The 15154-nt window shown below is 41.9% G+C and overlaps 1 protein-coding gene across 2 annotated transcripts in view; it reads left to right on the top strand.

Moving 5' to 3' along the window:
- The window catches only part of ZNF512B (zinc finger protein 512B), a 51629-nt gene that overhangs the window by 17611 nt on the left and 18864 nt on the right, over positions 1-15154 (top strand). Inside the window, exons 4-8 of one of the 2 annotated variants that reach the window (XM_087962331.1) lie at positions 358-486; positions 3211-3389; positions 5762-6021; positions 8123-8194; positions 11082-11237. In XM_087962331.1, coding sequence (XP_087818457.1) covers positions 358-486; positions 3211-3389; positions 5762-6021; positions 8123-8194; positions 11082-11237 — 796 coding nt within the window. The remainder of the gene's footprint in view (positions 1-357; positions 487-3210; positions 3390-5761; positions 6022-8122; positions 8195-11081; positions 11238-15154) is intronic. The other variant, XM_087962332.1, reaches the window with a different exon arrangement.

The raw sequence follows: 15154 nt of genomic DNA, 5'->3' as shown, positions 1-15154 counted from the left end.
AGTGCTCTATAGTGTCATTTTGAGGGTAGGAGTTGGAACAGTTTATGTCCAGGATGTGAAGGGTCTGTAAATATTTTCACAGCCCTCTTTTTGACTTGTGCAGTATACAGGTCCTCCATGGAAGGCAAGTTGGTAGTAATTGTTTCTTCTGCAGTCCTAATTACTCTCTGGAGTCTGTGTCTGTCCGTTGGGTTGCAGAACCAAACCAGACAGTTATAGAGGTGCAGATGACAGACTCAGGTCAAACGGAGGAATACAGCGATGCTCTCTTTGAATCGTTCTGCTCCTCTTTTCTTGGGGTTTTAATTCCTTTTCTCTCTTCTCTTTTGTCTCATTTTATGGGCTTTCTCCTCTCAGCTGCCTCTGATGAATCAATGGAAGGATGAATTTAAGGCTCACTCCAGGGTGAAGTGTCCTAACTTGGGCTGCTGGCTGGAATTCCCAAGCATTTATGGCCTGAAATATCACTTCCAGCGGTGTCAGGGGGTAAGAAAGTCAGCCCAGCTGTCCTCATTTAGTGACCACCTTCATTGCAACTCTGTAGTCCTTGATTTACGACAACAATCGGGACCAGGTTTTGTCTTGTTAGTGAGACGCACAACCTTTTCTCAACCGTAGCCACTTGAAGACGGGTGGACTTCAACTCCCAGAATTCCCCAGCCAGCTGTGCTAAGATTAGCTAGCAGGCCAAAGCCACTGACCCTTCCTCTGGCTTTTTCAGCTGTCTAGGCCCGTGTTCTTCAATCTTGGCCACTGTAAGCTTTGTGAACTTCAACTCCCAGAGTTCCCCAGTCAACAATGCTGGCAGGGGAATTCTGGGAGTTGAAGTCCACAAAGCTTAAAGTTGCCAAGATTGAAGAACACGGGCTTAGACAGAGCAAAAAAGGCCAGAGGAAGGCTCAGTGGCTTTGGCCTGTTAGTTAATCTTAGCATTACCACTAGATTTTTAACTCGTCTGTTTAATGGTGCTGTATGGACTCATCCTCAAGTAAGGTAGAATGCCATGGATGTCTCAAAACTGTTTTATTTTTACGCAAGGGGTTGCAGACTAAGCTTAGAAAAATTCATACCATTAGCCAAATTGGATTATCAAGGTTAGACAGCAGAACCAATCTGTGTTTAATCTAGAACAGCTTCCCCAACCTGGCAACCCTGTACATACGCAAACTTCAAATCCCAGAATTCTCAGCAGCAGCAGCAGTAGTGACACAGAAGAGAATTCTGGGACTTGAAGTCCATCTGAGGTCACCCAGACTAAGATGGATGTTTTGTTTTATTTTATTTTACTTTATTTTTTATTTTATATGTATTTTATTTTATTGTTTTATTTATATTTCATATTTTCTTAACTGCCCATTTCTCTCAGGGAGGGGCTGTGGGCAGTATAGAATAGAATCCATAAAATTAACATTAAAATCATACTTAATTTATTCTATTATTTTATTTATATTTCATATTTTCTTAACCACCCATTTCTCTCAGGGAGGGGCTGTGGGCAGTGTACAATGGAATCCATAAAATTAACATTAGAATCAGAATTTATTATTTTATTTATATTTAATATTTTCTTAACCACCCATTTCTCTCAGGGAGGGGCTGTGGGCAATGTACAATCAAATCCATAAAATTAACATTAGAATCAGAATTTATTATTTTATTTATATTTAATATTTTCTTAACCACCCATTTCTCTCAGGGAGGGGCTGTGGGCAATGTACAATCAAATCCATAAAATTAACATTAGAATCAGAATTTATTATTTTATTTATATTTAATATTTTCTTAACCACCCATTTCTCTCAGGGAGGGGCTGTGGGCAATGTACAATCAAATCCATAAAATTAACATTAGAATCAGAATTTATTATTTTATTTATATTTAATATTTTCTTAACCACCCATTTCTGTCAGGGAGGGGCTGTGGGCAGTGTACAATGGAATCCATAAAATTAACATTAAATTCAGAATTTATTATTTTATTTAAATTTAATATTTTCTTAACCACCCGTTTCTGTCAGGGAGGGGCTGTGGCCAGTGTACAATGGAATCCATAAAATTAACATTAGAATCAGAATTTATTATTTTATTTATATTTAATATTTTCTTAACCACCCGTTTCTCTCAGGGAGGGGCTGTGGGCAGTTTAGAATAGAATTCATAAAATTAACATTAAAATCAGAATTTATTATTTTATTTATATTTAATATTTTCTTAACCACCCATTTCTCTCAGGGTGGGGCTGTGGGCAGTTTAGAATAGAATTCATAAAATTAACATTAAAATCAGAATTTATTATTTTATTTATATTTAATATTTTCTTAACCACCCATTTCTCTCAGGGAGGGGCTGTGGGCAGTGTACAATGGAATCCATAAAATTAACATTAAAATCAGAATTTATTATTTTATTTATATTTAATATTTTCTTAACCACCCGTTTCTCTCAGGGAGGGGCTGTGGGCAGTGTACAATGGAATCCATAAAATTAACATTAAAATCAGAATTTATTATTTTATTTATATTTAATATTTTCTTAACCGCCCATTTCTCTCAGGGTGGGGCTGTGGGCAGTTTAGAATAGAATTCATAAAATTAACATTAAAATCAGAATTTATTATTTTATTTATATTTAATATTTTCTTAACCACCCATTTCTCTCAGGGAGGGGCTGTGGGGAGTGTACAATCGAATCCATAAAATTAACATTAGAATCAGAATTTATTATTTTATTTATATTTAATATTTTCTTAACCACCTGTTTCTCTCAGGGAGGGGCTGTGGGCAGTGTACAATGGAATCCATAAAATTAACATTAAAATCAGAATTTATTATTTTATTTATATTTAATATTTTCTTAACCGCCCATTTCTCTCAGGGAGGGGCTGTGGGCAGTGTACAATGGAATCCATAAAATTAACGTTAAAATCAGAATTAATTTAAGATCAGAAAATTTTAAAATTATAAAAATAATTTTGTAAAATACCAAACGGTGACCTATTCCAAGATATGGGGGGAAGGAGTTAACAGGTATTAACGGAGGTGGGGAGAGAGCCATGGCCAGCCCCATGGATGTCTGGTCCTCTGTGTTCCTCACACAAGGCCACACAGCTGTGTTTTGACCCCTTCAGAAAAGCCAAGAGATGCGTTGCATTTTTTTTCTTCTTTTGCTCAATTTCCACTATTTTCTTTCCCTTTTTCTCTTTTCCTTCCAGGGCGCCGTTGTCGAGAAACGCACCTTCCCCTGCGCGTACTGCGAAGCCGTCTTCACGTCAAAAACCCAACTGGAGAAGCATTGCCTCTGGAACCATTTGGACCGGCCGTTGCCGGCGGCCAGCCCCCCAGTGGAAAACAAAGTGCAGAAGGCAACCAGTAAGGGGGCAGGGAAGAAAAGGTAGGGGCCAGGGCCTCCGGAGAAAGAGGAAGGGCTAGGGGAAGCTGCTCCCCTTGACTGCATGGATCTGGAATGACCGCCGGCAATCAAGCCTTGGTGTAGGACAACTTCAGTGAAAGCAGCATGTTTCTGGGGTGGCTGACCAATTGGCTGGGTGAGTGGGTGGATTTATATAGGTTTCTAGGGTTTGGTGATTGAGATGCTCCAGAGGGGTTGTGCAATGTAGTGAGCCTTGTGACTTCTGCTATTCCAATAGTAGTGGGTAAATCCTATTATGCCTTAAAGGTCCTGCCGTTAGAATTTGGGTGGGAGAATGTAAATTCTTAATCCCATCAGCTCCAGCCTTCAGTGGGAACTGTGGCTGAAGGCGTTGTGTTTACTAATAGATTGGCCCAGTCTTTCTTAATCGTTACAAAACATCCATCTCTAAAGACTTGAGGCTTCTGCTTGAGGCTATGGCAGGAAGATTGGGGCTGCTTTCTGCCTTTGTTAAGATTCTCAATTTCTCCTTTGGGGAAATATAATATTCTGCCTCTCTTAATATGGCCCAAAATATTTCATTCTCCGAGGGTGAGGTGGGGCTTCCCACACATACATAGCCACAAGCAAATTAAATCCAACTCTCCTTGAATTCTATTGACCCTTAGCTACCGGTATCTCCTGGCAGGTGCTGCTAACCCTTCGTTGAGAAGATTCCTGTACGTAGGCTTTCAGCAAAAAAACCAGTTTAATTGAGCCTTCATCGGGACTTGGGTTTTTTGCACCTGATAGCTCCAGCCCTAACTTTTACAAGATGGTTTGGCTCAAACGCAGCCAGACAAAAAAGATTCACTTGAATCTGAGATTCAGCTACAGTATTGCGGCTGCCATCTTGACTTTTTTTGACCCCCCTACTGATGCACCTGGTCTCCGTTGGCTGAGTACTCAGGAGGCACTGCAGTTCAACCTCACCTGAGTTGCTGTTAGGACAGGGGTAGGCAACGATGGGCCCTTTAAGGCCTGCGGATTTCAATTCCCAGAATTCCTGAACCAGCAGAATTCTGGGAGTTGAAGTCCACAAGTCATAAAGGGGCCCATCGTTGCCCAGCCCTGCTGTAGGAGAAAGAGTGGCAGAACCTGGGACGGAGCTGAAAGAGGAATTAGCCAAGAATCCCTTCATAGCCATAAGCAGACTAAATTCAACCCCTTTTGAATCCCCTTCACTCTTATCTAACTCTAATTAGGTGCCGGCCTTAGTTGGGAAGATTCCTGCTCATGGGCTTTTAGCAATAAAGCAGCTTCATTGAACCTTCATATGTGGATTTGATAGGCTCTGTCCCATATTTGGGTAGAGCAGGTTGCCCTGATGGTCTGGTCTCTCCTCCCTGGCACAGCCTGTTCAGAGTTTTGCAGCATTATAATTCAGTGCCAGAAAAATAAACACGGATGGCTGATGCTTCGTTTAACATCTTTGTAAACATAATAAGTAGATTTTAACAAACCAGTTGTAGATTTCTCCAACATGGAGCAAACTCAGACAGAAACATGTTGCAAGTTCAGAGCAGAGCTCCAGTCTTCAGCTAGCAAGCAAGTTAGTTTCATCTTCAATAGACAGACTCAGAGCTCAATATAGCTGCAGAGCTTAATATAGAGCCACGCCTAGGCTACTTTTAGTTTCAGTTTCCAGTCTAGGCTACTTCTGGTTTCAGTTTCCAAAACAGTCCTCATTGGCTGAGTTAGTTGCTATGTCTATTCATTGGCTGACCTTGTTACCAAGCTCTATTCCAGTTCATGAATATACTCTGACACAGCCGTCAAAGCGAGGAGAGCCTGTGGCCTAGAGGTTAATACACCTGCCTAATATGCAAGCGGCCTGGGTTTGAATCCCAGAAGTGTTAAGGTATTGAAGATTTAATAGCTGACCAGCTGCTGGAAGGCTGATGCAATGAGAATGAGTCAGCAGGGTATTGCCGCTTTAAGACTGAGGTTGGGCCAGCAGGGTTATTGCCACTTTAAGAAGCTGTCTATATAAAGGCAGCCATGAGAGGGCGTCTCTCTGTCCTCGTGTTCTATCTCCATTGTAGTTCTCAGTGCAGAGTAATGAAGATTGATTGCTTGTCAGGTATTTGCCTAACACGTATATGTATGTATATAGCTGTCTTGTATATAAACCACCGTTAAAAGACAAAGCCTCTGCATGCTGTGTTTTGCTCCTCGGTTGTCTCACAATAGTAGACATGCTGCAAACACTCTGACAAGAAGGGCATGGCTAACTGATGAGAACTAAACAGTCTCCCTTTATTTCTTTGTCGGTAAATTTAAATTGAACACAATATGTGGTTCTGATCTTCTTGCCCCTCTTGACTTCTTCTTAAATCTGGCTTTCGCCCTAGAGCTGCCGAACGGACCCTGTCCCCCACCCTTCACCCTTCCAAACAATCGAAGGTGGAGAAGGCTGTCGCCTTGCAGCACCCCGAGAACGGAGAGCACGCGGCCGTGAGCCAAGGCATCAGGGCTTTGAAGACCGCTGCAGCTGGAGGTGGGGAAGGGGCTGCCACTCCGCTTGGCCAGACGCCGGGCACGCGCAGCTCCAAACATCAGGCGAGCAGGCAGGCCTTTAAGCAGGAGGAAGACCCCGAAAGGATGAAGCACAGTAAGATTAGATCTGCGTTTCTCAAAAGTTTTGGGGAGCGGAGGCAGGCACCCCTTCCCCGAGTTTAAAATTTGGAATGACGTGCAGTGTTTGGCTTGCTTGCGTTGTGTTTGGGGATGGAATGGATCCACCAAATTGGGTCAACGTTCCTGCATATGCAGTATTGTCTAACTTTAGCAGGAGCCATTACAGGTAAAGTCCTCGACTTAAACAACGATTCATTTAACAATCATTCAAGGTTACAATGGCCCTGGGGGAAAAAGTGACTTATGGCCATTTTTCACACTTAGGCCCATTGCATTATCCCCAGGGTCACGTGATCAAAATTTGGATGCCTGGCCAATGGCTCAGATTTATGACTGTTGCATGTCCCAAGGTCACGTGATCCCCTTTGGCAACCTTCCAACCAGCAAAGTCATTGGGGAAGCCAGATTCACTTAACAAGCGTGTTACTAACTTAACAAGTGCAGTGATTCACTTAACCACGGAAAGAAAGAAAGAACGAAAGGCCGTAAAATGGGGAAAGATCAGTGGTGGTATTCTACCTGTTCGGCTCAGTTTGGACGATCCAGTAGTAAAACAATGCTACCATTCAGCCGAACTGGTAGTAAAAAAAACAACTACCAGTTTGGCCAAACCGGTATTTCTTTTTCCCCCTCCCAACGATCAGCTGTTCCAACGATCAGCTGTTCCAATGATCAGCTGTGCCGGGATCCCCCTCGCTGTATTACTGCTTCGCTCAGGAGGCTTTCCTGAGGTCCTGGAGGCAACAGAGCGCAGAGCGGGGGGGTGCTGCAAAAAAGAAGAAGCCACGCCCTCCCAGTCACATGGTCACGCCCACCTAGCCACGCCCCACAGAACTGGTAGTAAAAACATTTGCATCCCACCCCTGGGCAAGACTCACTTAACAACTGTTTTGCTTAGCAACAAACATTTGGGGCTCAATTGTGGTCGTAAGTTGAGAACTACCTACATACCTTTATTTTAAAAGTAAATAGTGCTGGCTGATTCTGTATCTTCCTTGTTTTGTGGGGGCATCCTTGAAATTGTCCTGCCTGGGTCACTGCCATTTGGAAGTTCCAGCTCTAAGCATTGTGGAAAGATGAGGCATTCTTCTCTTGTGTTGTTATTTTCTAAAACCAAGTTTCTAGTCCTTATGTTCATGAAGACAAATTTAGAACTGAAAGGATAGCGACTAACGAAACCTTAGAAGCTCAAGAAGACTAAGGAGAAATTTCTTTTTTTTCAAGTTTTTTAATTTTTTTAACTTGAACATATCATCTTCCATTAAACAGTGTGTCATCTGAGTACAAATGTCCCTGTGCTATTACAATCAAAGTTTACAATATTCATTACATTGATAATGATTCTCTAATCTTACAATATTAATAATCAGCATTATAACTCTATTCATTTCTCCCTCTTAACATGTCTTTTAATGAAAATATAATATTATATTGAGTATGGTCATCTTAACAATCATATAAAATAGTCATCGTATTGTTTACATCTCTGTCTTAACATATATTCTTTATTTCACTAATCTCTATTTATTTTTCACTTCTATTTTTATTCTCCAACCATCCATAAAATAACTTCCGTGTCATATAATATTCAGTTTGTTCTTTCTTAAGGAGAAATTTCTGGGCTGAGGGATGAGGTAGGGATTGTCTATCCCATTTTATTTATTATTTTATATATTGATTTGCCAAATTTCTACCCAGATGTGATCCAAAGATTTGACAGCCAAGGAAATTCTAGAATTAAAATTACCATTGAACAGAACTTTATTTGGCCAAGTGTGGTCAGACACACAAGGGATTTGTCACTATAAAAAGAGTAGAACCACAAAAAGGTACAAAGAGTAAAAATAGAAAAAGGACAGGGCATGATAAAAGTCAGGAAAAGTCTAATCGGATTTATTGAATCTAATAATTAGATTTAACCCCTGGTTATTTTCTTCTTTCTTTTCAAGGCCATTAGTTGAGGAATAAATCATGCAAAAAACAACAACAACAACCAAGTACTAATTGCAGAAGGGCGACTCAACACCCAGGGGTTTGACCAAAGTTTTATTTCTGTTTTCTCCTTTTTGAGTTAGGAAGGAAACAGAAAACGCCTAAGAAATTTACTGGAGAGCAGCCGTCCATCTCAGGAACGTTTGGATTAAAAGGTAAAAAAAAAAAAAGATTTCTCCATTTTCATTCCTCTCCCCGAATCCAATAATAACTCAACAACACAGGAACATTTGAAGTCTTTTTATCTCCAAAGGTGAGGGGTGGGTCTCTCTTCATCCATTTTTCTGGCACAAAATTCATGGTTCATGTGGACTAGTAACCGATCTCTGCTGAGTTGCCTGAAAAGGAGAGGAAGGCAGGTAGAAGGTTTTTCAACACTTGCTGCTTCTCTCTCCTCCATTTCTGACTTTGGCATTGTGCGCTTTCTTGGGCTGGGTGGACTTGCTCATGACTTGGATGAGGAGATAGATGGGGAACTCATCAAATTTGCAGATGACACCAAGCTGGCAGAAATAGCCAAACAGCCCAAAAGATGGGCTTAAGATACAGAAGGATCTTGGCAGACTGGAACATTGGGCGATATCTAACAAAATGAAATTCAATGGGGGGAAAAGCAAGGTTCTACATTTATGCAAGAAAAACAAAATACACAGGTACAGTATATAGGTGGTACCTTGCTCAATAGTAGGAACTATAAGAGGGACCTCGGAATCCTAGTGGACAACCATTAAATATAAGTCAGCTGTGCGCAGCAGCTGCCAAAAAAGCCATCACATTTCTAGGCTGCATTAACAGACGGATAGAATCAAGATCACGTAAAGTGTTAATGCCACTTTATAAGGCCTTGGTAAGATCACACTTGGAATACCGCATCCAGTTTTGGTCTCCACAATATTAAAAAAAAAAAGATGTTGAGACTAGCAAGAGTGCAGAGAAGAGCAACAGAGAGGATTAGGGACTGGAGGCCAAAACATATGAAGAACAGTTGCAGGAACTGAGTATGTCTAGTCTGATGAAAAGAAAACTAGGGGAGACACGATAGCAGTGTTCCAATATCTCAGGGGCTGCCCCAGAGAAGAGGGAGTCAAGCTATTCTCCAAAGCACCTGAGGGCAGGACAAGAAACAATGGGTGGGAATAATCAAGGAGAGAAGCAACCTGGAACTAAGGTTGTTGACAGTTAGAGCAATTAATCAGTGGAACAACTTGCCTCCAGAAGTTGTGAATGCTCCAACACTGGAAGTTTTAAAGAAGAGGCTGGACAAGCATTTGTCTGAAATGGTACAGGGTTTCCTGACTAAGCAAGGGGTTGGACTAGAAGACCTCCAAGGTCCCTTCCAACTGTTTATGTATGCTATTCCTATTCCTTATTCTATTCTATTCTATTCTGTTCTGTTCTGTTCTGTTCCGTTCCGTTCCATTCTATTCCATATTCTTATGTCTTCTATTCTATTCTATTCTATTCTATTCTATTCTATTCTATTCTATTCTATTCTATTCTATTCTATTGTTATTCCATATTATTCTATTCTATTCTATTCTATTCCATTCCATATTCCATTCCATTCCATTCCATATTCTATTCTGTTCTGTTCTGTTCTGTTGTTATTCCATATTCTATTCCACTGGAAGTTTTTAAAAAGATGTTGGATAACCATTTGTCTGATATGCCTAGGCAGAGGGGGTGGACTAGAAGACCTCCAAGGTCTGCTCCATCTCTGTTATTCTATTCTATTCTATTCTATTCTATTCTATTCTATTCTATTCTATTCCATTCCATTCCATTCCATTCCATTCCATTCCATTCCATTCTATGGTCACTCTCACCAGCTGGACAACTGCAATGTGCAGTGCATGGGGCTGCCCTTGACGACGATCTGGAAGCTACAACTGGCCCAGAATCTTGCAGCGTGCTCAGTATTGGGTGCATTTTTTAGGTGCACTGCCCCTGCCTCCCCAGTTTCCTTCCAGGTGCAGTTTAAGATGCTGGTCCTTACCTTTAAAGACCTATACAGACAGTTCTCGACTTATGACTGATCTATAACATTTAGTTAGAGTTCAGCCCGGATTAATGTCTGGAAAGGAGACCACCAGCAGATCCCTATTGCTATCAGCCAGCCTGGGAAATCAGAAACAAAGACGCCACTGGTTGAGCCCTACTGGAAAACATCTTATGGGGCTGGTATTGGACCTGGGGCTCAAAGATTCTGAATGCTGGGCTTTGGCTTTGCAGCAGACAAGTTCTAGTTGTTTTTAAGTTTGGTTTAATCTTTAATAACCAAATGGAGTGGACTGGCCCTTTCTCTTCCATAGAGATTTAGGAGGTCTGTTTGCACCCTTGTGTGCCCTGCTAGGACTTTCCCAGGATATCCTATCTGGTTCTTCTAAGCCAGAGACTGATGGGTCCTTCCTTGGGGGTCTCTGAGCTTGGTGGTTTTCTTGCAGACGTTTCATTACCAAACTAGGTAATATCATCAGCACTGTTGATGTTACCTACTTTGAGCTGCAAGAAAACCACCAAGTTAAGAGAGCACAAACACCCTCACAATCCTCCTCCTCCTCCTCCTCCTCCTCCTCCTCTTCCTCCTGTCCACAAATCTCCCTCCCTTCTAGCACTGATGATGTTACCTAGTTGAGTAATTAAATGTTTACAAGAAAACCACCAAGTTAAGAGAGCACAAAAGACCCCACAGTTGTCCTCCTCCTCTTCCCCCCTCCCCCTCCTCTTCCTCTCCACATTCCTCAGTTCCTTCTAGCACTGATGCTGTTACCTAGTTTGGTAATGAAACGTCTGCAAAAAAAAAACCCACCAAACTCCTAAAGCACCAAGGACCTCACCGTCCTCCTCCTCTCCACGTCCCACACTCCTTCGACCACTGATGATGTTACTTAGCTGGGTTATGAAATGTCTGTAAGAAAACAACCAAGCTCAGAGAGCACCAAGGACCCCCTCATTTCAACCCTGAGCTAATATTCTCCCTTATCGAAGCCAGAGATGCGCAACGCTTATCCATTCCAAATATTAATTTCTGCTTATCAACAGGGCTGGCGAAAGCAGAAGACAAGGCTAAGGCTCATCGCGCAAAGAAATTGGAAGCTTCCTTCCTCAGCGGTAACACTGAAGATCATAAGAAAAAGCATGCGGGATCCAATGCGAAAAAAGAGGCCGCCGCCTTAGCAACCGCTCCTTCGACCACAGGTAAGATTGAGCAAGGGGCTCTCTTTGCAGCCATTCCCTTGTTTCTCCAAGTCAAATGTTTTTCAAACGTGGCCCCTTTAAGATAGGTGGACTTCAGCTCCCAGAATTCCCCTGCCAGCTGTGTGACCAGGAGAGTGCAGACTTGCAGGAGGTGAGTTTGGAACAACTTTGCACCTGTGCAAAGTGCGGTGTTTGTCGCGCAGGCGCACACAAAGTATGTGCACGCATGCAAAACACGTCCACCAAGCCATGCCTGTTAGGGATAACATGGTTACCTAACTTAGTTTGGGTAAAATAATATATATAGACTATGATTGTGTGTATCACTTTAAATGCAGACCATGTATTTTGGGTGCGGTTGTAAAATCACCATAAGAGGGAGCAAGAGAGCTCACTGTTTGCTGGCTTTTACTGGATTGCTGACAATGATGGATTGATGGTGATAACTGCGTGTTTTCCCTGCTATTGCTGAACGAAGAAAAGAGGTTTGATTTTCTTCATATCTCTAACTGCAAAAGGAGATATATTACTGGACTGATTATTTGTAAGTTTACTGACCTCTTTTTTGACACTGGACTTTGCTAATGAATAATCCCCGGACGGACTGAACTTAGTGTATGATATATGGACTGTTTGACTATGCTAACAATCTTACTGGAATAAACTATTTAACTAGCACATTGTATCTGTTTTACTGAGTGTAAACTACAACAACGTTTATCTCACATATCTGCCTGCCTGACTGACTACCGTTGCACGTTCTGCTAGGGTGTATATCCCTAACAATGCCCACCAAAACCGGTGATAAAAAATCTTTGAATCCCACCACTGAGTAGAAGAGAACAACATTACAACTGCAACTTTTTTGCTTTTACACAACAGGATGTACAAGTCCCAAGGGTATTTTTTCAAGATGTCATTGGATTTTTCTGGGTTTTTGTTTTTTTTCTTGGAAGACGTTTCGCTTCTCATCCAAGAAGCTTCTTCAGCTCTGACTGGATGGTGGGGAATGGAAGCTTGTCCACCCCAAAGATAAAACACCCAGACACCAAGTAAGCAACGTGGCATATGCAGTACAATGCAGATCTGTACATTGGGGAAACAAAACAGCCACTTCATAAGCGCATGGCACAACATAGGACAGTGATGGCTAACCTATGACATGCATGTCACTCGTGACACGCCAAGGCACTTTGACTGACACGCCTGTTGGTGTGGGGAAAACCTGCACATTTAGAGGCTGCCTGTGCTCTGCTCCAATTCCTGCTCCCTGCTTGTTGCGTGGAGGCGTGGTGTCACCGCTGCCGCGAGATCTTTGCAGCAGAGAGCCAGTTTTAACCGCCATAAACTGAGGTTTGTCAGTTTCATTACCTCAGGAACGCTACAGGAGGAAAGGAGATCCATGAGGTTCACAGCCCTGTAAGGTGGCCTTCCGATCCCCACATCCTGCACCTGCAGCCCTGAGACCAGGGAGACGAGTTTCACAGCCCTGTGTGATCACCCCCAGCCCAGTCCGTCATAAACCAAATTATTGATCTTTCTTGAAGTGACACACGACCCGAGGAAGGCTACACTTTTTCCCGATTTTCGACACACCAAGCTGAAAAGGTTAGCCATCACTGACATAGGAGAACAAATCCACCAGGACTAGATGCAGCAGTCCATCTTCATTTGAAAGACACAGGCCACTCTGTGGAAGACAGCAAAGTCCACATTGTGGACAGAGAGGAACACTGGTTTGAAAAAAGGAGATCAAAGAGGCCATCCATGTCAAAATTGAACAGGCTTCTCTCATCAGAGGGGGAGGGGTACGACATCATCTATTTCTAGTCTACAACACGGTCCTTTCAGCCGGTCCAAGAAGGCTCCACACCCATTTGCACCACTCAGGTGACCCTGAGGACACAAATAAAACCTCCAAGGGGCCTCAACAGCTCTCTAAAAAGAATGCAAATGTCATTTGCATTCTTGACCAGCTATCTGCAAGGAGTATAAATCCTTCCAGCCTCCATCATTCAGTCAGAACTGAAGAAGCTTCTTGAATGAGAAGTGAAAAGTCTTCAAAAGAAAAAGAAGGAAGCCCAATTACCTCTTGATAAAGCACCTTTGGGACAACCATGACCTGGATGACTGTGAATCTGCATAGACAGTATATGCAAGCCATTTCTATATAAGCTTATCTAGTTAACAAAATCAAAATTTCATATATATATATATATATATATTGCCATTGCAAGCATAAAATCCAGAAGCAATTTTAGAATAAAAAGAAAGTTTAGATCTATTCTTTGGATAAAAGAATCAATTTGACCATCTCTGCTTCTCTTTCCTGCAGGGAATAATATATGCTTCTGTTAACTCATTAACCTTTATCACACTTTATATTAAGAAAATCCTCTGTATGGTTTCAAATTTTTTTAACCCTAAAGGGAGAAAACTCTTTTTTTTTAGTTTTGATATTTTACAAACTTTAAAAAATACTTAAGTATCACATCCAAAGGAGAAAAAAAGAATTGCTGTCTGATTTCCAACAGGCACCAAACAGATAAAAGTAAATAAAACAGATAAAAAGTAAAGTTAAAAAAAAATGGATATCCTTCACTCTGAATTTTGTCTGCCACTGAAAGTTTGGTTTTTGTTTTTTTCTCCTGTCTTGGAAACCCATAAAGTTCCATGGTTAGTTGGCCTTCAGATACCCCCCTTTCCTGCATTTTGAAATTTTGGCAAATAATCTGCAGACCTTTAAAAGCCAAAATGTGCTTCTCTGGGATCAGCCCAAAATAGATTTATCTGGAAAATCTCTTACTGGACTGAAGACAGCTGGATATCCCAAGTAAACACATCAGCAACTTCTTCTAGCCAATTCAGGATTTGAATCTGAAGTTGACGTCGCAAACAACTCAGCACGCCTACATTGATCCATGGATGGGAGTTTAAGCCAACCCCATATTTATTGTGGCTGCTTCATGATTTCTGTAACTGCTGGCAGGCCATTGTTTGTTGTATTTTTCAAGAATGTTGTGATTTAAAGCTGAATTGTGTCTAAGGTTTTATATCCTTTGCAGGGGTTGTATCACCCAGCAGTGGTTGTTTTGATTTTCAGCTGTTTAAGTGACTTCTGATCCAGCCAGACAATTTGGTTATTGGCTAAATTAACCTAGAAATAAGAAGAAATTTTCTGACAAGTGGAACAATTAACCCATGGAATGGCTTTGCCTTCAGAAGTTGTGGGTACTCCATCACTGGAGGCTTTTAGGAAGAAACAGGACAGCCGCTAGTCAGAAATGGTCTAGCGGTCTTCTGCTTGAGCAGGGTTATTGGACTAGATGACCAACAAGGTCCCTTCCAATTCTGTTATTCTAAGTTAAATAAGAACTTCAGGTAGTCCTCAACTTGTAACCATCCATTTAGTGACAGTTCAAAGTTGCAATGGCACTGAAAAAAAATGACTTATGACTGGTTTTCACCCATGACTATTGTAGCATTCTTATGGTCACCGGGAGAGTATGAGTTCTAGTCCTGCTTTAGGTATAAAAACTGCAGGATGACTTTGAGCCAATCACCTGGAGACAGTGAGTTCTAGTCCTGCCTTAAGCATGAAAGCCAGCTGGGTGACTTTGCCAATCACCAAGTTACAGTGAGTTCTCATCCTCCTTTAGGCATGAAAGCCGCCTGGGTAACTTTGGGCCAATAGCCAGGAGACAGTGAGTTCTAGTCCTGCCTTAGGCATGAAAGCCGTCTGGGTGACTTTGCCAAACACCAGGTTACAGTGAGTTCTAGTCCCCTCTTAGGCATGAAAGCCGATTGATTGGGCCAATCACCAGGAAACTGTGAATTCCAGTCCTGCCTTAGGCAGGAAAGCTGGCTGGGTGATTTCGAGCCAGTCACTCTTTCTCTCAGCCCATGCCATCTCACAG

This window comes from Notechis scutatus, chromosome 3, assembly GCF_049901735.1.
Source record: "Notechis scutatus isolate UNSWTSFEM ecotype Mainland chromosome 3, rNotScu1.2, whole genome shotgun sequence".
Taxonomy (NCBI): Eukaryota; Metazoa; Chordata; class Lepidosauria; order Squamata; family Elapidae; genus Notechis; species Notechis scutatus.
This window is presented reverse-complemented; position numbering and strand designations above follow the sequence as displayed.